This window comes from Sciurus carolinensis, chromosome 3, assembly GCF_902686445.1.
Source record: "Sciurus carolinensis chromosome 3, mSciCar1.2, whole genome shotgun sequence".
NCBI lineage: Eukaryota > Metazoa > Chordata > Mammalia > Rodentia > Sciuridae > Sciurus > Sciurus carolinensis.
The window spans coordinates 122,599,019-122,621,034 of NC_062215.1; the positions used below are offsets into that span (position 1 = coordinate 122,599,019).

At 38.6% G+C, this 22,016-nt stretch overlaps 1 protein-coding gene across 4 annotated transcripts in view; it reads left to right on the plus strand.

The window, feature by feature from the left end:
• Positions 1 to 22,016, plus strand: part of Map3k20 (mitogen-activated protein kinase kinase kinase 20) — a 166,962-nt gene that overhangs the window by 111,278 nt on the left and 33,668 nt on the right. For 3 of the 4 annotated variants that reach the window (XR_007107633.1, XM_047543294.1, XM_047543295.1), the window contains exons 10-12: positions 716 to 822; positions 8,350 to 8,485; positions 20,431 to 20,475. Coding sequence is in view for 3 of the 4 variants with exons in the window: in XM_047543294.1 (XP_047399250.1) it covers positions 716 to 822; positions 8,350 to 8,485; positions 20,431 to 20,475 (288 nt within the window). In the remaining variant the exon portion in view is untranslated. Of the gene's footprint in view, positions 1 to 715; positions 823 to 8,349; positions 8,486 to 11,985; positions 16,252 to 20,430; positions 20,476 to 22,016 lie in introns of those variants that run through there. The other variant, XM_047543296.1, reaches the window with a different exon arrangement.

The following is a 22,016-nucleotide window of genomic DNA, read 5'->3' on the forward strand; positions in this document are numbered from 1 at the left end:
CAAATGGGTTGATTAGTAGATTTTCCCCCAACATTTTAAATAAAATCTTTCAAACATACAAAAAAGTGAAATGGACTTCACAGTGACTAGCATGCCCACCATGTAGACTCCACCATTAACTTTTTACTAGCTTTATCACTTAGAAATATAAATGACTTAACTTTTTCCTTTTAGGGACCTTAATCATATCTCAGAGAGAATTAGTACACTTCTTACCTAAAGAAAACTACTTATTACCCCAGCATTAGGCCCCATGATAGAAAAACAATATCTGAGTTTGCTTATAAATAGTTAATTGGGCCGGGCATTGTGGTGCACGTCTGTAATCCACCATGCCTGTGATTTGGGAGGCTGAAGCAGGAAGATTGTGAGTTCAAAGCCAGCCTCAGCAACTTAGTGAGGCCCTCAGCAATTTAGCAAGACCCTATCTCAAAACAAAAAGGGCTGGGGATGTCGCTCAGTGGGTGAGCATCCCTGGGTTCAATCCCTGGTACCAAAAACAAAAATAAAAATAAATAGTTAATTGAAAATAGAGAATACAGTTCCCTAAACCAGAGCAATCTGATGGTTGTAAAATAACTAAACCAGAAAACTGCATCATGTTTTTTTGTTACATTGGGTTGAGCTTATTACTGTACCGTGAACATCCATATCTTCTCTTAAAGATCTCCCTTCTTAAGTGTCCAAAATTGATTGCTTTTCTTCTCTTCTTCAGAAACGGCCATCCTTCAAGCAAATCATTTCTATTCTGGAGTCCATGTCCAATGACATCAACCTTCCTGACCAGTGCAACTCGTTCCTGCACCACAAGGCAGAGTGGAGGTGGGTGGCCCTGGTACCGAGTCCCAGGCCTAGCTTCAAAGGTCCACCACTGGCTTCAGTGGAGAAAAGGACCAGAAAACTGACAACAGTCTGAGTTCTAAGCATAGCACAGAATAACCCGGTGTGGGGAGGGGGGGAGTCATAAGAGTTTGGAGATCTGATTAGTCTTCCATTTCTTAAGTAAGCAAGAAAGTGTGTTTCTCGAAGCTTGTTGCCTTAGCATGTTACCCAGTATTTGGAAAGAATATTAAAATCATATCCTCTGAGACAAAAGATGGTTACCAGACATTTCTCTGTATACACTCTGTTAGGAAGCTTTGGCCTCTGACCAGTAAGAAATAAAAATACTGTTAGCCTTGAAGTTTGCAGAACTCTTTATCTGCTAGTGCAGAGGGTAGAAAGACTATAAAAACACTTTTAAAAGAAAACTCTGATGTTATAAATCCTATTAAAATTTCTTAAGTATAAAACAAATTTAGTAATGAGAAAATCATATTGTATGAGTGGAAAAAGTAAGCCAGGGTGAAACATTTGCGACAGGTCACATGATGCAGGAATATAAATAGCGTGTTTGGGAGCTGACACTACTCCTCCCCAAACGCTGCAGAGATTTTAAGTAACTTCATCTCAGCTCCTGACAGCCCTGGCAGTAAATGACACCTTACGCCATCTGCTGATGCCAATTGAACACTGCACGTACTGTGAAAATCTGAGTTGTTTACTCCTGTCCTTAGACATTTCTTGGGGCTTTCTGTTGGTGTTTTACAGTACTCTTATTTATTTTTATTCCTTTGAAATAGCTGTGTAGGACCAGTGAATTTAATGAATTTTTATTTAGGAATACAAAAGTAATACAGTAAAAAGTCTAGGCATGGAGCCTGGGGTTGTGGCTCAATGGTATAGTGCTTGTGAGGCACTGAGTTCCATCCTCAGCACCACACACAAAAAAATTATTTAATTAAATAAAGGCAGTATGTCCATCTATGACTAAAAATAATTTTTTAATTAAAAAAAAAAGTCTAGGTATGAGGGACTTTTTTCTGGGTTGAAATAATTAACAAAACAAGAAAGTAATGTAGTTTCCCACATTGAAATGAGTGCACACCTAATCAGTTCACTCCCCTTTAAAATCCATACATGGGTTCCCACAGCTCTTAAGGCCAAGACGAAAATAGTTCCAAGTCAGAAAACCCCCAACTCTGACCTCACTGGTCTCATCTTAAGAGCACCAGCCTACCCCTTAATTTCTGACCCTGCAGTTCCACAACAGAGGAATATTCCTGCCTTACTCAGTGTCTCTGCAAGCTTAGTTTCCTCTGTTTAAAGCCATCCCATCTCAGCTACACCACACCTGACCCCACACCCCACCCCAGCTCCACTGGCTTCAGTGGCCGCTGAACTCTAGTGTCTTTCAGGGAGTGTCCCCTGACTCCAGGTCAGATCATTCCCACCTGTGTGCTCTACAGTTTATTGTTTAAAGTCTCACTGGCTAAAATGTTGGAGGGGTAGTCATTATCTTTGCTTATCACTGTCCCTACAGCATCTAGAATGTGCCCTGAACATAGCAGTTGCTCAATAAGTACACTGGGAAGGAAGAAAATACCACTGAATAACATAAAAGACATTTTGCTCTTACACAAGAGAATATAAATATGTAAGTTAATTTTCCCCATAGAAGTGCTTACATTCAATCGTCCGTGTGTTCCTTGAATTTCTGCTGTTGGAGACACGGCTAGTGCCATCCTCGGTATTGGGCTATCGTGGTGAGCATGGCATCCCAAAGCTCACGGTTCATTCCAGCAGGAGAGACCAATGTTAAACTGCTAAATATAAGTATACAAATAACTATTTAATTACTGTTTTGACAAGCATTATGACAGAAGTACTGGATGTCTGAGAGCATTAACCATGAAATCCAATCTACTCTGAGGATATAATAAAAGAGTTCCCCAAGGAAATGCTATTTGATCTGTTATCCAAAGGATTAATAGGATTTTAATACTAGTATTAATACCTTTGAGATAGGGAGTCTTTTGATGTATGCCAACAAAATCAGAAAACAAATTGATGTTTGTAAATTTAAAACCTTTAAATATAAAAATTTAAAACATTCATATGGCCAAAAGTAGTGCCCATCATAAATAAATTTCCAAGTACTTCTCAAACATTTTGGTCTCAGGATTCTGTTACAGTCTTAAAAATTATTGAGGACTTCAAAAAACTTTGGTCTAAGTCATATCTGACAATATTTACCATAATCAAAAAAAGAACTGAAAATTTTTAAATGTGTTTATTGATGATTTGTTTCAAAAACAATAATAAATCCTGCTTCTTGATTCAGCCTATGGCCCTTGTACATAATGCCACTAGAATGCTCCATACATTTGTGAAAGAATTAGAGTAGAAAAGGCAAATCTGTCTTAGAGCTATTCTGATAACCAGTTTGACCTCAAGAATCCTCTGACAAGTTTCTTAGGTCCCCAGACCACACACTGAAAACCACCTTGATAGAGAATGACTATAATAACAATTTAATTAAAATATACTAAAGAACATGAAAAGGCATTTCACAAAAGGAGAAACCAAATGGCTAATAAACATGAAAAATATCCAACCGCACTTAGCCATCAAATAAATCAAGTGACTCAATTTATCAGATCGGCAAAAATTCACATTATGAAAATGCCTAGTGCTATAGGCCTTCTCATTTGCTAGGGGGGGAACACTAGTTGTCAGGAAGACAGTTAGATTCCTATAAAATGTTTTTATTCTTTGTCCCAGAAGTCCTACCACTACCATTTTATTCCTAACAAAATGAACAGGAAGAGTATGCAAGAAATGTATAGGCACTTGTTCAGGCAGGTGTCATTTAGAACTGCACAACTAGAAATGGTGGTAAGTACAATAAAATGGAAATGGTTTTTTTAAATGATAATATTATAGTATATTAAATAAAACAACCATTCACTATATATATATCTGATAAATGATTTTATAATAGAGGCTACAATCATTTGTTTAGAATGACTCCATTTTTTGCAAAAGAAAGGCATATTAATATGTATTGTATGTAAGCACAAAGAGAAAAGTATCAAAAAGTGATTGTTGTAAGCATGGTGGTGCACACCTGTAATCCCAGTTACTTGAGAGGCTGAGGCAGAGGATCACAAGTTCCAGGCCAGCCTCAGCGACTTAGTGAGACCTAGTCTCAAAATGAAAAAATACAAAGCACTGGGGTTGTAACTCAGTGGCAGAGTGCCCCTGAGTTCAATTCCTACTACCAAAAAAAAAAAACAACAACACAGTGTTATCACTGGGTAGTGAGATTATTGAAGAGTGCTTTCTTTTTCTATATCTTTATTTTTTTACTTTTTTTACACTAAGCCTGGATTAGTTGAATGATAAATTTAATTTTTTTAATACTTCAGGCCAGGTGTGGTGGTACATGCCTAAAATCCTAGCTATTCAGGAGGCTGAGGCAGGAGGATCATAAGTTGGACCCAACCTAGGCAACATAGGGAGACGCTGTCTCAAACAAACAAAACAAAACAAAAAATACTTCAAGGTGAAAAATGAGGGAAATAAAGCTGGTAATAGAGAATGGGGAAAAGAACAGGAATATACATCATATATTTTGTAAAATACAATTGGCCAGGGGACATCCTCAGTGACTCTTTTAGGAACTGTTGCCCTTGCTCTTAAAACTAGAGAGAGAATGTGTATTTTTACCTGAACCAGCAAACTACAGATTGAGAAACTTAGAACTGTTGTAACTGAACTTGGCAATTGGTTAAAAACCTAGGGAATAATATCAATTATAATAATAAACACAGTTACTGTTCATGAGGTTCCTATCAGATGCCTGTGCTTCATTTGGATTATCTTTTTATCCCTATGGCAACCCTAATTATATCACAGATACAAAAACTGTGGCCCAGGCTGGTTGGGTAACTTGCCTGAGATCATACTGTACTGAGATGAAGCCTGTAATGGGACCCAGGGGGTCTGGTACACAGGCTGCTTGGGCATGCATGCTGCCCAGTGCTATTGCTGGGCTGTGACCACTGGTTATGCCAGCTCCCCATTAACACGCAGGATTCATTTAACTGGATTCCTGTTTAGCGACGAGTCATATTACAGGGCATGATTGTTTTAGGTTATCATTACAGCAAAAAAGACTGTCTTATTTAATCTGCCAAATGCTGAAAAGAACAATGTTTGTGTCAGATCATGTCAATATTTCAAAGGACAATATATTCACACTACTTCTTGCTTTCCCTCAACTTTTGTCTGATGCCTAAAACCACATGACCAGGGTCCAAAGACTATTTTAGCAAATGAGAATCACAGTGAAGTCTGCTTCCAATCCTGCTGTGGTGTTTCTGGCAGATGATTGTTTTCTGGTAGAGCTTCCTCTACACATAGACCAGATGGAACATCTATTTTTGGAAAACTAATGATTTTAAAATTCTTTTTAAAGCTAGATTATTAAAATCCACATAAACTGTGTTTTTCTTGTTGGTCTGATAAATAATAGGAAAGAAATCTAATATCAGCATTTCCCTGTTCATCAAATCCTCATCTTGATTCTCCTCCTGTTGACATACTAGCAATAATGGCAATGAGCATTAAGAACAGAGAATGTTCCCTGTTTGTCCTATTTTCAGTTTTTATTAACCCCTGTGGTTGTCTACAAACCAGTGGCATTCTGCGCTGAGTGAGTTATGTGGGGTTGTGAGCATTCAGACCCGTCTCTGGCAAAACACTGTTGTGTTTTTCCTTGGTGACCAAAGTCCTCTTACCATGACATGCCCTCTTGACAACAAAAAGCAGAGATCAGAAAATGTAATCTTTCCTACTTGGATATTAGCACAAATCATATAATATATAAAACTCACTTTAATATACATTTATCATGTAATATATACATATGTGTGTGTGTATATATATATATACACTATATTGTTGTTTGGCAGATAGACCTTTTATTTCAAATTAAGTTTCTTATTTAATGAAAGAAGTTAATTACAGTTCATTGCCTGTTCTTAGGGTAGGGGACAGTAATACTACTTGAAATCTATCTTGGTTGGGTTTAGTTTAAGAGAAAAACCAAAATTTTCATCAACCAAGACACTTAAATTTAATTTTAGAACAGGAAGGTTATATAAATACACCAACAAATGCATCTGATGCAGAACAACACACTGACAAAAAGGTAACAGCTAGGGGAGCAGTGTCTGTGTCCTTGGGCTTGGGTCTCTCATGGTACCTAACCTCAGATCCTCCGGAACAGCAGGCAGAACAGAGCTGGGAAGTTGGGCCTGAGGAGCAGATGCAGGAAGAAGATCTTTTCAGTCAGTGTTTGTTTCTGTGTCACAACTTTAGGCTTACTTAACTGTTGATCTCTCTTCCAGAAGGGCTCAAAAAATCGCAGTGGGTTCCCAGAGCTGGAACTTGAGATGAGCCCTTGGGTTCAATTACAAGTGAAACAGAATGTGTTGACCATTTACCCTGATCGAAAAGAACATCAGTGAGATCAGTCTCGCTGGCAGGAGAGTTGGGACTGGGCTTGGCAAAAGAGCTGTTCAGACCTACGACCCATGCCACTGCCATCTCACCTCTGAGCATGGCCAGCTGTGCAGCCTCTTTGCCACCCTGTAAAGATAGCTTGCTTTTTTGTTGTTGTTGTTGTTACAAAAGTTTATCCTAAGATTTTCCATATTGATTTTTCCCCTCAATCCCTCATTTGAAAAATAAAGGCACACTGTTTATGAATGGGCATAATATTTTTGTCAGAAATATCAAGGGTTCAATTTGAATTTTATAGTACAGTCTCAATTCTGAAAGATTGCAGCTTCTGTTTTTTTTAAGGACTGTGACTGCATTCTCTTTATGCATCTTCACTTGGCTTGAGTGAAAGGGACGAAGTGTTGATATTTGCGGGTGGCACGTACTTGCTGCCGCCCTAGCTGAGGAACTTTTCATATAAGCAGGGAAGCAAAGCCGTGGGCCCAAATTCAGACCCATCTTCATAACTGTTCCCTGAGTTGGACTTTACCAGTTAATACCTAGAAACTTGTTGTTTTCCTTCATCAGGCCCTCGTCTGTAAGAGCATTGGAATAAGCCTCCCGCACATTCTGATTTTCCCTGGAAATAAAAAGCAGATTTTGGTTGCACATCTTCATGAACTTTGACCAGGGGGCTGTGCCTGCCACACTTCCCCTTGCTCCTGAGGGTGTGGTCTAAGGCAGGTTTGTCTCGGTGGCACTCTGTCCAGCACAGCTGTTGGCTGCACTCAGGAACCAACAGACGAATCCCTGATTTCCCACTTGCCTCCTCTTCCTCCTTTTGGTCTTCCTCTCTGTGGGCCTTCCTGGCCTCCCCTTCCCTCTCCCCTCTCTGCTTTCCCCAAACCCGTCTCATCCACTCATTACTGTGGCTTTCTTACCAACTCTTCATAAACTCAAGGAAAGAACTTCCAGTTCTCCAAGCATAAATTTAGACATTAAAATCATGACAGCCCTGCAGGAGAAAAAAGTTTGTGCCAAGCCATCTTAGCAGTTTCCGTTGCTGTGAAGAACAGGTTTCTATTACTGGAGACATTGTTCCAAGTGTGAGGTTGGTGGGCCCTGAGAGAAGAAGCAGAGAACTTCCTTTAAACATTATTAAAGAGATATTCAGAGCCCCTCTGGCCCACAGTGTCCTACACTTGCCTAATTGTAAAGATTTTCCTGGATTTTTATTAAATAATGAAGCCCCTCCCAACCCCCAGACTACTCATAGCACCAAGATAAAGTCTTAGGAATCTGTGCTTTTGTTGCTTTGTTGTTTTCAACAAGCTGCCTAGGTTATTCTTAATATCAGGCAAGTTATACAACCTTGATATGCTATAACCATCATGGCTTCCAACCAAGGAAGCTGAGTCAGGCTAATCTATTGATTACTTGGATTGCTGAGCCACAAGTAGGCTAAAGTGCCATCTCAGTCTACGGTATGATACTGATAGCCTAACCTGAGTGTCATTTTCCCATCCATAATACAAATTAGTACCTGTTCATTGGGCTGTTCTAGGAATAAGATAAGATATATAATGGTGCTTTATAAACCCTAAACAGGGATTGGGCAAATAGCTCAGCTTGCATAGTGCTTGCCTTGCGTGTACACGGACCTGGGTTTGAAACCACAGTACCTCAGAAAATAACGTGGAGGCTTAAAAAAAAAAAAAAAAGTCTTCAAACTATAAACTCTAAACAGCAAGATGACTACAGGCGTTCACTAATGACCAACCTAGGACAACAGCTCCACAGTTAGGCTGCATCCCCTGGCTCTTTGATGTTCTGTTGCGATACTTTGAGCATGTTTTTCCAAACCAGAAGTTACCTGTTAATTTTTAAGGACATAAAAAATTCCTGCTTCCCTAGTTATTTCCTGGTGGACTTCAAAACACACGCATTAGTCTTTGACTCTGATGAGCATTCCGATGGACCCTGTAGTAGAGAGGAGACTTACCAGTTGTCCTTGTGCAGGTGCGAAATTGAGGCAACCCTTGAGAGACTAAAGAAGCTAGAGCGTGATCTCAGCTTTAAAGAGCAGGAGCTCAAGGAGCGGGAAAGACGGTTAAAGATGTGGGAGCAAAAACTGACCGAGCAGTCTAACACCCCGGTGAGTACCCCCAACCCGGTGGGCTTCCCAGATGCAGCATTAGACCGCAGCCGAGCATGGCAGCATGGCGCTCTTCTCCCTGTCCTGCTCCTCCTCACTTCCTGCCTCATGCCTGTGTGTGAAGGGCCTGAATTTGTAGCAACTGGTATAAATGATCAAAATGCCAGAAATATAGAAGAAAAGGCCTGTCCTATTTCTGGCTTTTCCCTTAAGAAATGTTATTCGCTCCATGTGCTTGTATATTAGACTAACAAAAATAAAATCTGATGTATTTTCACACCATCTGTTAGGTCCCCAGAACATGTGCCTAAATGCTGATTAACTCTTTATAGTTCATCAGTAATTAATAACTAACTCCAAGGTAGCTAAGAAAGTCTTGTGTCAAAACTTACCCATATTTTTCTTCTAAAATAGAACTAGCCTGATGGTGTTAATATTCCTTGCTCAATCTAGTGTTATGACCATGGCAGCAAGATATTGGGAAAGCTTAGAACATACTTCCAGTATGTTCTTTATCTAGGAAGAGTCTTGGTTTTTCTCAAGTATTGTATTTAGAGAAACAAAATTCTTGTTAAGGATTTTACCATGTATACACTAACCTTGAGCTTACATACTAACATGATACATTAAAGTCTTAAACAGATTTCAGCATGCTTCTCTATTTTAAATGACTTGTTTCCAGCATCTAAGTATAAATTTATCTATTTTTCCAGGGTTTTTAATGGGCAATATTTTTCCACTAAAAATCACAGTGATAGTGTAAAAGTAAACGTATATTTTTATTTTTGATAGTTGCTATGACAGTTGTACCAAATAACTTAAATGCCCTTCTTTTTGAGATCTTCAAAAAACTTTCCTCTAAGTCTTAATCTTCATTAAGCAGTCAGTGCCCAGTTGCAAATATTTTCCAATGTCTAAAGAGAAGATAGTTTGTCTCCTTTTCCAACTTGTGTGGAAAAGCAAACTGATATCCAAAAATGAAAACACAATGAAATTAAATGTTCATTATCAGATTTAATCTTTTTATTAAAAAAGGCTTTGGTAATCCAGGTGATCCCAAAGTAAGAATTGAATGACTACACATAAGACTATCTTGGGACATTACAAAGGTACATTTTCTAAATTTCTGGATTTCACTTGGCTCTCAAGAAAGAAGTGGAGGGAAGTTTCCTGATGAGGTTGAATTGGTACAGCAGGCAAACTAGAAAGCATTACCCCAGGGATCTGAACAGGCGCCCCGCCTTTCCAGGCCAATGAGGGGCAGGAACAGGAATGGGCCCTTGTCCCTACAGCACTTCCTCTGAAGTCTGAGAGGATTTTTTTTGTTTTGTTTCTTAAATGCATTGAAATCTTAAAGCACTGCATGGCTTGACTCTTTCTAAATGTAGTATTTTAAGAAAAAACTTTAAACCACCTATTAGAGTATGCCTTAGAATCTCTCTTTGGATTATTGGCATCAGTTTTGCTAAGAAATTATGGGCTGCCTTGCACACATTATTGCTATTAGTAACAGTTGTGTAATAAATAATAAAACGCTGTGAGTGCTCAGTAGGATGTATGCTTGCATTTTAACTCCAGAAAACTTTCTGTAAAAGAACTGCTCTGAGGGCCACCATCTAACAATGGACAGCATGAAGCACCATCTCAGTGAGATTTCCTTCCCTTTTCTTACTTATGAGGTCTAAGTTTTCTTTCTTTATAGTACCTGCTTTTAATGTCTCCTCTGCTTAGAGCTGGTATTTCTGAAGGAAAGAAAGTTTATGCTCAGATATTTTATAAGTAGCTGTTTTCTTTTATCCTCACTTCAGTTTCTAGTTGGCTTTAAATGAGATTACTGAGAGAGAGATAAAATAAATCTTTGAAAAAGGAAGTGGCTGGAGGCTTAGGTTTTCTGTATGCAGTCTTGTCTTAATTATAAAACTTTAACATTTATATAACTTCATAAAAACTGTTTTATTAAATTGATTTCAGGGACACTGTTTTCTAAAATCAAAAAATTAAAAATATTTGGGAAGATGAGTTCTATGCATAAGTAGGGATGATGTTTATTTTTAACTACTGTAACTTATTTTTTAACTACTACAAGATTTTAGGAATAAAATCTTATTGGAGGGACATTTGCAGAAATCTCTGGTGTCTGACATAATGTGAGGAAAGACCTCTGAAATATAAACTAAATAAGCGACCTAGAGTTCCTGAGAGGACCTAATAATTGAAAACAAATTTGAGACGCCAAGAAGGGTGCCTACAAGGGAAATCACATCCCGTTTCCAATATTTAAAGATCAAAAGCAATTTTTTTTCTTCCATATACCTGGTACTTTTTAGCCGAATTATATGAAATTGTTTCTGAACTGATACCTCTTCCTGATAGAATGGGCTGTTCAAAACAAAACAAATCTCAGATCCAACTTCAATTTAAAAACTAAGAAACTGGTACTAAGTGTTGGGTAACTTTATATCCAGAAAGTCAAGGTCCTCCTGGAGTTACATGATTGGTACATCATCATAAACTTATTCATTTTAAACCACATCAAAAATATAGGCCTTCATTTGCTTATTTCTTGAAAGAGGAGGCTATAACATTTTTCATATCCTAACAGTTTTACCCCTGATACAAATATGACCAAACATTTATGGGAATAGGTTGGCTGTCCAAAATAATTATGTAAGACTTTTAAAGATGTTTTTTAACCTGTGGAAAAGAAAATTCTTAGAAAAAAATTTCTATTAAAAGGATGACACTTGAATATTTGAGGTTAAAGAAAAATAGTAATCTAAATGAATACTTTCAGTTTTCACATGTTTACATACTTGTGTAGAACAGAAAATTTAGACACAATCTAGAATTCATTCACAAATGAATTATTTAATAATTTGGACAAATAGTATTACACATAACGTCAGGCTGAAGTAAATAACAAGTGGAAGCCAATGAATTCCAAGCTCGTTTTTAGTGCACAGTTTAAAAGGTAATTAACTACCCAACTTCCCCTAGAACTACTTGGAGAAGCAGAACTATTTTCACACTTCCTCTGAGCTTTTCTTCCTTGGTACAGAGTTTCTTAATTTTTTACTTGGGATTTGGTCTCTGCTTAATTTCTTCTCCCCCCACCCCACCCACCACCTTTTGATATAATGGTTTAGTAAATGTTTCTGTATGAAAGGGAAATTGGGAAAAATAAGAGAAATCTTAAAAACTATTTTGTTTTAAGCAAAATGAAGGCTGAAGACTTGCCTCTTCCTGTCCATTTGAAATTTGGTTTGCTGTGGTGCTTTGCAAACTTTTGTTTATGATTTACTTTGTCATTCATGAATTATGGCAGATATGCTGGAGCTAAATCAGCCATTAATTAAATTCTCACCTAATTCCCTACATTCATGGATTTCACTAATCATTTACTTCCTGTGTAGTACCAACTAATTTTGTGGTATCTATTCCCTTATTTAAATTGGTCCTAATTTCTCTTTTTACTTCTGTCCTTTCTTCCCCTTTGATAGCTTCTCTTGCCTCTTGCTGCAAGAATGTCTGAGGAGTCTTACTTTGAATCTAAAACAGAGGAGTCAAACAGTGCAGAGATGTCATGTCAGATCACAGCAGCAAGTAACGGGGAGGGCCATGGCATGAACCCAAGTCTGCAGGCCATGATGCTGATGGGCTTTGGGGATATCTTCTCAATGAACAAAGCAGGAGCTGTGCTGCATTCTGGGATGCAGATAAACATGCAAGCCAAGCAGAATTCTTCCAAAACCACATCTAAGCGAAGGGGGAAGAAAGTCAACATGGCCCTGGGGTTCAGTGATTTTGACTTGTCAGAAGGTGACGATGATGATGATGACGGTGAGGAGGAGGAGAATGACATGGATAATAATAGTGAATGAAAGCAGAAAGCAAAGTAATAAAGTTGGAAATGTTCAGAAAGAAAAAAACCAAAAGAAAAGCGTTCTCTCAGTCTGCACAAAAAACAGTAAGGAGGCAGAAAACCAAGCACTGCATTGTTAGGCCAATCACATTTACAGGACAGTCATTTCCTTATCTGTTTTACTTTTGATTGATTTTTGCTTCTAGAAAGGGGGGATGATTAAACCAAAAGATATATTTATGAATCAGCAAATATGGTGCCTGATTATAGAAATTTGTGATTTATATGCAATATAGTATTTTTAAACTAATGACATTCTGGCTTTTTCTTTTTTAATGAATATTTTATAGTTTGTATTTGACTTTATTTTATTCCCTTTATTCATTTGAATAAGAAAACTTGCATTTTGAACAAGCACCTTTCACTCCTAATTCTTTTTTGACACTTGATTCTTCTGTAACATATTACATTTTTTTCTTATGACAATATATTATAACATCAAAAATGATTGATAGTGACTATAAAATTGAACCACAAAAAGCTCGACATGAAAGAAGATTATAACAAAATGCTTCTTCAGAAACACCTAAATGCCAAGAATCTTCAATACTAAACAGCACAGCTACTCAAAGTACAACCTGGGAGGTGTTCTCAGTAGTCCGCTTGAAGGAGGATACTCTCATCTGAAGTCAACAGTAGGTGCTGCAGGCTTGCATACCACAGTTAACCCAGGAAGCATCTTAGCAACAACACACTGTCCTCTAAGGTTTAGCTGGTACTCTAAGGAGCAGGGGTGGGGGAGACAGAGAGAGAGAGAGAGAGACACCTGTCCCAAAGGGATACTCCCACGTGAACGCGTATCAAGCACCAGCCTGCTCTACACTTCCAGTAAGGGCTCTCTGCATGGCCTTTTCTTTGTTTTCCAGAGGGGTGTAATAATCCTGAATTCAAAATAGATGTAGAGATATCTTAAAGAAGAAAGTAAATATTTTAAAATGAAAGCAAAGAAAAGTTACCCTTATTTAGGTAAAAGCACATTCTGAAGGGTGCTTTCTATATCCAATCTAGTTTCCCAGAGTATTTTTTTTTTTTTAACCCTGTTCAGTTTGCTAGTGTTTCAGAGAAATAGACACAGGTGCTGCTCTGAAGACCAGGCTACCCATAGATATTCTCAGGATGATGTCATATGTTTGTCAAAGCTTGTTTAAACTATAAAAGGCCATTTTTTAAATTGTAACTAGATAAAGAAAAGCAAAAGAACAAAGTTTTTTCAGTCTAAATTGAAAATCAGAGGAGTTTCAGCAGAGGTGTGAGGTCATTCACTTGACTATTGAACAAAAATACTTTTAGCAGTTTATTATATTGAAGTTTAAAGGGAGGATATCGTCATGGATATTATCTAATATTATTTCTTAAGTATATTTGATCATAAAATGGTCTTTTAGAATTTGAACCATGATGTTCTTCTAATTCCCATTGAGAACTAAAAACACTACCAAATGGTCAGTGTGCTGTGCCAACTCTATATGGGGAGAAATCACTAGAAAATGTTCTAGGTGTCTACTTGCTGTGCAACCATGGGCACATTATTTAAACTCTGTGAGTCTGTTTGCTCGTCATTAACATGAGAATGATAATAACCTACTTCAAAGAAATGTCATGAGGATTAAAAGAAATAACATGTGTAAGGCTCTTAGCTCAGTACTAAGCCCATGGTAAGTGGCCAGTTAACGTCAGCTCCTATTAATTGTGCCAGTGAAAAGACACTGAAAAATAAGCGGTTTTAATAACCTTCTGGAAAACTGAACTGTCAGTTTCAAGTGTAATACTGCTTAGTATTTGAAGTGAAAATAAAAGTGAATAGCTTTTCTTTCAGGAAAGAAAGAATATTCTTAGAATATAAACTATACAAAGTGACTTAATTTGGTTGCTCTTGGGAACTCTGAGCCCTGCCAGGTGCCCGAGTCTGTGGCATTTGCAGATTGTGCCATCACATTGAACACACAAGAATAAGCAGGTAAACCTTCGCACTGCACCTCCTCTGTCTGTGCACATACATGGGCAACCTGTCTGCTCAGACAGAGAGAAGGACTCACTGATGCTAGCCAGGCCCCCCAAGCAGAACATCTTTGAGTGGATCAGAAGGGACACCTTACAGCTCCTTCCTTTGTAGGGTCCCTTGGGGACCTGAAGGAGAGAGCAGAGGCATGAGATTGTAAAGGTTCTTATACCTTTCCCGGGCAAAAAGAAAGCCATTCATTCCGTAGATATTCACTGAGCCCCTTCTCTGTTCCAGGTCATGTTCTGGGGAAGAGCTAGATGAAGCTCTTTGTACTCATGGAGCATACATGCTAGTGAGTGCAGATCAGTGATCAACAAAATGCATCATGTGATACATGAACATTTACTAGGTGCCTGCTGAACAATGAAGCAGGAAGGAGGAGAAGGCCAGTGGAGGAGGCTGAGGTTTTTAAAGTGTAGTCAGGAAATGCCCAACCTATAGGTGACTTTGAGCAAAGCTGAGGAAGCCAGGACATCTCTGTGCATTCCAGGATCTTGATTGTAGGTAAGAATGCAAACCTTGCCTCCTACTCAGGAACAACCCAGGGTAAACCTAGAACATATAAACAGAATGAAACTGACATTTTTCTTAATATGTATATAAATCCATATGGTTATATATAAAGTTCTGGTGCATTAAAAGCAACCAAACAGGACCAAAAAAGGAGAATAATAGGAATCTGTACCTAGACCTAGGTTTACCATTAATTAGATAACATTTGTCCCATCTCTTAACTTCTGCCATTTTCTTCCCCAATGTTCCAGAGATGTCATAGCTCAATACTCTGCTTAGTAATATAATGAATTATCATTAAGGAAAAACATGTAGTATGTTACAAAAGAATCAAGTGTCAAAAAGAATTAGGAGAAAAGGATGCTTATTCAAAACGAAAGTTTTCTTGTCGAATAAAAGTTAAATGCAAACTATAAAATATTCAGAGTAGTACGAAGTGAACATGTGATGTGCTTTCCAGAGGGGCATAATAATCCTGGATTCTAAACATGTGCCATCAAGAAACTGCAAGGATTTAGGATACGGCAGATCTGGCTCAAAACTGTTCTTCATCTGGAATTGGACTATGACTTTGTGGCATTGGCCCTTTTACTTTCTGTTCTAAATCAGTGTCCTAGTGGTTTTAAAATGATAAAACATCCCTGAAATCTGAATCACATAAACAGAATTTGCACTGTTCTCATTCTGTCTGGAAAGATTACTTAAAAGACTTTAGATTCTACTAATTTTATTAATTTTCAAAAGAAATTCCTATGAATCATATGCAGAATTTCTAAACATGTTAATTGTACAGCTTCAAACTTCACTTTTCAGATCAGTTTTTGAAATGGCAAATTATCAGTGTTAGATTTAGTTCCAGTTTCTTGACTTAACAAAAATGTACATTTCTAAAGAGACAAGTTAAAGAAACCGAGAAAAGTAAAGATTCGAAATGAGAATTGAAACTCTAAATGTGGTAATAATAGTCACAGTCATACAATTGAAAATGTTTCACCTTTTATCTTTTTTTCTTTAGTCATAAAGTCGAGCCTGCAGGATTTGATGAGACCCTACTAGTGGCTCTCAACTAGAGCAGTGTGTCACCTAATGGTGTTTGGGGGTACTGGGACTGGGACACATTTTCAGTTGTCACAATGACTAGGGCAGTATATAGTGCCTACTGCCAAGACTGGTAACATCCTGCAGGCCAGGGACAGTCCCTCCCTGTACAGAATTCTGTCTATAATCCCAATAGCATTATCCCTTTCCCACTGAGAAACTCATTAAATCTTAGAGTTCCACCTCTTAATTTTTTTCCCAAAATAAAATTACCTAAATCAAAAAAAAAAAGGAAATAAAGCATTTTCAAAGTTATAACATCAAGGGACTGGGGTCGTGGTTCAGTGGTAGAGTGTTTGCCTAGCACGTGTGAGGCACTGGGTTCGATTCTCAGCATCACATAAAAATAAATAAAATAAAGGTTCATCCACAACCAAATATATATATATATATATATATATATATTTGAAAAAAATTACAACAGCTACACAATCTGAGTTTTGTGACTTCATCTCAAATCACCATTTGTGAAAATGGTTTCATGGTGGGGCAGGTGGAGGTAGGGGCACTCTCCATTACAGTGATCAATGATGCCACAATACGTAAAAAGAGAAAACTCTTCATTGTGTTAACTACAGTTCTTTAAAAAGTTGCCAGGTTAATTTAAAAGGTCCTTTTCCTAACTGTCATATTTTTTAAAGCAAAATCACATTTTAATGTTTTATGTAAATAACCAATGGAAAGAGACTGAAGGCACATAGCACAACAGTTTTTTGATGTTCTGGAAATATTGAGGGCTGATTTTCAGCTAGTGATTTTTTTAACATGCAGTGGGTTTTTTGGACTTCAACACCAACTGACATACTCAGACTTGATCCTCATTAAAGTCAAAGGAATTGGAGGTAAGAGGGGGGTTTAGGAGAGACCCAGAATGACTTCTCTTAGCCTACTATGTACATAACTTTTTTTTTCAGAGTTTTCATTAGAGCAATAAGGGTTTTATAAAGGACAGTTTTAAAACTTAGTCTGAGTTAAATATTGATACTGTTTTTCTTTGGATCTTTGTTCCACTACATTTATTGAAGTCTTGTAAAACAAGTAAGAGTCTCACCATACCACTTATATAAGACAGCATAATTTTTCTATGATCAGGCACCTTTTGCTGCTTTTGAGTAAGACTGTTTTCCTGTTTAAAGTTTAAGCATTGCCAGAGAGGTGAATCTGCTTTATTCATCTGATGGTAGCATAACTGATAGCTCTAGGTGCAGCCTTTCTATGATGAAAATGAGTGATCTATCAGAAAATATGGGGCTGGTCATTTTCTCAGACCCCAGCTTCATGTGCACTCTGTTGCCTGTGAGGAACTTTCTGGCATGTGCTTACTTACTTCAAAGCTAGAGTGTCAGGCACTTGCATTAATTATTTTATATCGTGTGCAGAATAATATATCTTTTAATATTAGATATGATACACTGCACATATTGCTTTTGCACTCTTAAAATTTTTGTACTGAATAATAGAAAATATTTATATTCTTTGAGTGTGAGCTTTGAATAGATGGCATTCTCACTTTATTGTTTTTTTTTTTTAACGAAAACCTTCTCTTAGCTACTCTAATGCATTGTTATTCTGAGCAAGTCCTATGCCAAATATCATGTATAATGTTTGTATGGAAGATTAAATTTTACTCTCGTGTGGTAAGACTATTTGGTTACTGCCTTCGTAGTTGGAATTTGATATTCCGGCACAAAGTCCACAATGTATTCAGAAATCCAAGTTGGTGTCATACATTTCATTTTGATGTGAACTTTTCTTTGCTTTCCTTTGTTCTAAGACTCCATTTTGCAATAAACATTTTGACAGTAAATCCCTTTGTTATGTGTTGCTGTGTATATAAGATCTTTGTTAGATTGGATTCCCAACATCCTTTGAAGGAATCATTGTCACACACATGCACATAAGTGTTAGCTTTTCTCTCCTGAAGTCAGTTGGAGTGTAAATAATGAATTTCTAAAGTGATGGGGCAGTCATGAGGGATTTTTTTTTATCCCCAAAGAAAGAAAGGCTTAGAACTCATCCTTCAGCAGATACACTGATATGTTAACAAGGTACAGAAAACATAAAGGAAATGGTAAGCCACTATGTGGCTGGAGATCATTAACTCTTATCCCCTGTCTTGCCAAATTCAAACCGTCTTGAAGCAGAGCCTGGCTCCAGCTTCCTCTCACTGATCTTTGTGAGCATCCTGCAAGGACTCCTGCTGGAGTGAGTCAGACCCAGTCCAGCGTCTTTCCCTGGCACTGTGTGGGCTGAGCCCTCCTCAGAGCACCAGAGAACTCCACTGTCCTTTGACATTCAAACCAAAGATGTTGGTTATTTCACTTGCAACCTTTATTCTCTTCAAGAAATACTTATTTCTCAATTTCATTTAGCACATTTGGAAATTGTACAAAAATCAAAACATCACACATGCCCCCCCACCCCTGTTTCCTGTAAAAGCTGGCCTTGATGCAGGGAAATATTTCTGCAATGCAGCCTGGTGTTTCTTGAACTAATCAAAAAAAGTTCCTTATTTCACATTTGTGTCCGTGATGAGAGAAGGAATGATGTTCCTGCAGCTGTATCCAGCTGCCCTGTGAAGAAATAAAACTTGCTATGTATTTTCTTTGATCAAGTTCAGCTTTAGATTAAATTCCCTGAGTCTTTTTCTTTTCTACATTATTACAGCAGGTGAGTGTGTTGGATGATTCCTACATAACTCCAATGTTTCAGAGAAGGGCAGGGACACAGGTAATCAAAGCATCGAGGAGTAGCAGAGTACGTGCAGAATAGTTTGGATTTAAGTGTAAGTGTTATGTCTTTACAATTTGCCTATACTACTTAAACCCTACACATTCATATTTATTTTAACTTGCAGAATGAAAAAAAAAATTTTTTTTTCTTGTTCTGCACACCACTTCCACCCCCTGCCATATGATGCATTTCCCCTTTTCCCTTCAAATATGAGCTCCCAGAATCCCATGCTCCAGTTAGGGGCACACGCCACGCCCATCCTTCCCCCTTCCCTCCTCCTCCAGCCAGTGTTTTGCCTTGTTATTTCTCATCTGGAATCACTTCTTTTCACCCGGCAGCACCCAACTCAAGCCCCTGTGCCTTCCATTTCCCCATAATACAGAGAACCCTCTGCAAATACTTTGGCCTTTGTATGCCCACAGACACTGAGCTCCCTATCAGAGAATTTAGCATTTCAGTACATGTAGCCTTCAGTTTTATTCATTCTACAAAACGGTTCAACCAAAATGTACCAGGTATGGTATTGTCTTCTAGGAACTGAATAAACCATGATGAAGGTAGCCTTGGACTCTCCCACATATCTTCCACACTTGTTTTACCTTCAGTTGTACTAGAAGCTCCTTGAAGAGGCTGTGCCTTTCCTAGCAGAGTTTTGAGTACATGAATACAAAATAAATACCTGCAGGTTAGAAAGATTAACTGACCCATCCCTGGATTGTTACAGTAATAGTAAAAGTGACCCAATTCAGCTTCTTTTCAATTCACCCACAAAAAAATATTATTTGTAATAGGTTAGGTGACACTTTGACATGTTGTCTCATAAACAAGCCAAGCATTCTGCCTTGAGTTCTAATTCAACCCATAGGACACACAGATTTTTTTAAATTACGTAAACATTTATTACATAGATGATGATCATCAGGCCTACAGTGAAGCAGGAAGCTCTTTGGGTTGAAAATGGCGTGGGCCAATGTGCCCAGGAGAGTCTCCATTCATGCTTGTGCACCTGGCAGCAAGGTGTTTTAGTCTGTGCTAGTGCAACTCTGCTCCTGGGTTTCTTAGGACAGTTCTGGTTTCGCATGTCCTTCTTCCTCCCTGGATTCTGATATTTGGTATTAAGAATATAATGCAAGTGATATCATATATAATATAAAATAATATATAAGAATATAATGCAAGTTAAACACTTAAACCCCTCCTTCCCTGTGAGAGCAGGCATAATAAGTCATCTGGTTACCAAGTGCTTGCTTTGGAATTTTCATTGATAAATCAGTCCTCATGTTGACTGAGAATTCTGAGGAAGTCTTGGTATCTGGTAAATGTCAGAAATTCTTTGGCTGCTGAGGCTTTGTTACAGGATATAAAACCATTCCTGGTGTGCCAAGGACCAAGAGAAGAACATACCAAGTTGTAGAAAATCCCTCCAAAACAGCTCACAAAGTGCAGTGGATTGTTACTAGAGATTGATATTCATTATTGGCTTCTGGGGTCTAAATCCCTGGAACAGAGAACTCTCTTGTAAAGTTGAGGAAATTGCTTTCCATTCACCCTGATCTGCAGGAGGAACCACGCCAGAGCAGCCACTGAAAACTGAGTGAGACGAGAGCCTAAACCAAAAAGACGAGGATAATATTACTTTTTTTTTTTTTTTTCATTTCATTCATATTTCCCACGCAGCTGCTGCCTTCCTTTGAGATTGGTGCATGGACTGAAGACGACGTGGTAAGCTACTTCTGTTAATAATTCATTGGACCTGGGCAGGTATCTCATACGTTTGTCCATAAGTTAAAAATGCAGCTAGAGGAATTGGGTCATAGGAAGGTCTAACTAGCAGAAGCTGACATTTTTCTGTTTTTAATACAATAATAATTGAAAATGAGGCCTCCCTAGAAAAGCAATTATCTCCTCAAATCTTCTAAGCTTCACCTTCCTATTGGTTCTGAAAATACTCTAGAATACAATAATAAATACCAATAACAAAATTAAAGCAGTGATCTAGGAAGCCAAATGAACATGCATGGAAAAACTTTGACCGTAAACTTTCCTAAGGTGCCAGGTATGGACTTGAGCCATGGTGAAGAAAGATCTAGTAAAGGCAGTGCTGGGCTGGGATTTCCCTGCACTGGGTCTCCTTCCCACCTTAGGCCTGCTGGAAAGTGACAGCTTCATATTTGCCATCCTTGCTCTGGCCTTCCCCAGGAGGAATGGACACAGTGCTCTCAGACATCCTCTGCAGCCGTAGCCAGAGGAGCTCTGTGTTGCTGAGAGGATGCGAGCAGAATATTTAAGTCCAAAGGAGGTCCTGCGTGCTCCGCTCCAGGTAGAAGCCCTGAGGAACAATCCTACTTAGCCTGTTACATCTCCATATCTGTTTCTTTAGTAACAAAACAGGTATGAGAATTCCTCCTCAGAGCCTCAGGGACTTAGGCCTGTCCAGGTCTGTTTTACAAGCTGGAGGGCATCATTAAATGTAGAAAAATATAAAAATGGAGTGCAGCCTTCACAGGATGGGCCCCACATCAGGGAACAGACCCAGTGCCTCCAGGAACACTCTCACTGTTAGAACCTCTTCAGAAGCTCTGCTTACCTAGCCCAATCCGATTTGTAGGCCAGGGCATTTCCCTCTGCCCTTTGTGTTCCTCTGAAGTAAAACTTCTTTCAACATTAGGTCGCCTCTGGCTCTTGCAGGGGAGGAAACTTGGCACCAGTTCCTCTGGTTCTGAGCACCAGTAACACGAACTCTCCTGCCAAGCCTGCTTACCACGGAAAGAGGACTTAGGGTCCCCTTTATTCCTGAGCCTGTACATAATCCCTTTATCCCCAGCTGCAAAGTTGGTCCCCTGCTTTGAAAAGAAATTGTTTTTAAAGCACTGAGTTCTAACAGTTAGTTTTAGTCTTTGCTTTGAGGTTGAGTAGTTTCTAGGCCATTTAAATAAAATTTCCGACTCTCCCCAGAGAGTCAGAGGGACTGAATCTGGCCTCCTGTCTACATGCCTTCACCCAGGTAATGTCAGAGGCCACTGTGATCAGGTACCAAGTGAGATAAAAGGATGAGGGTTCACTGGGTCCAACTGCCTCACTCCACACAGGAAGCTCCATGCTTTGACTCATCCAGTGCCTCGTGGCTATGTCATGACCAGACAGGCCTAGGACAGAGGACTCATTCTGTCCATCTCTCTGTGCACTGCTGTGCGATCCCAGTTATTCATACAACTCCTGAATATAGTGAGTGCCCCTGGGAAGTCCAGAGACCACAGGCACAT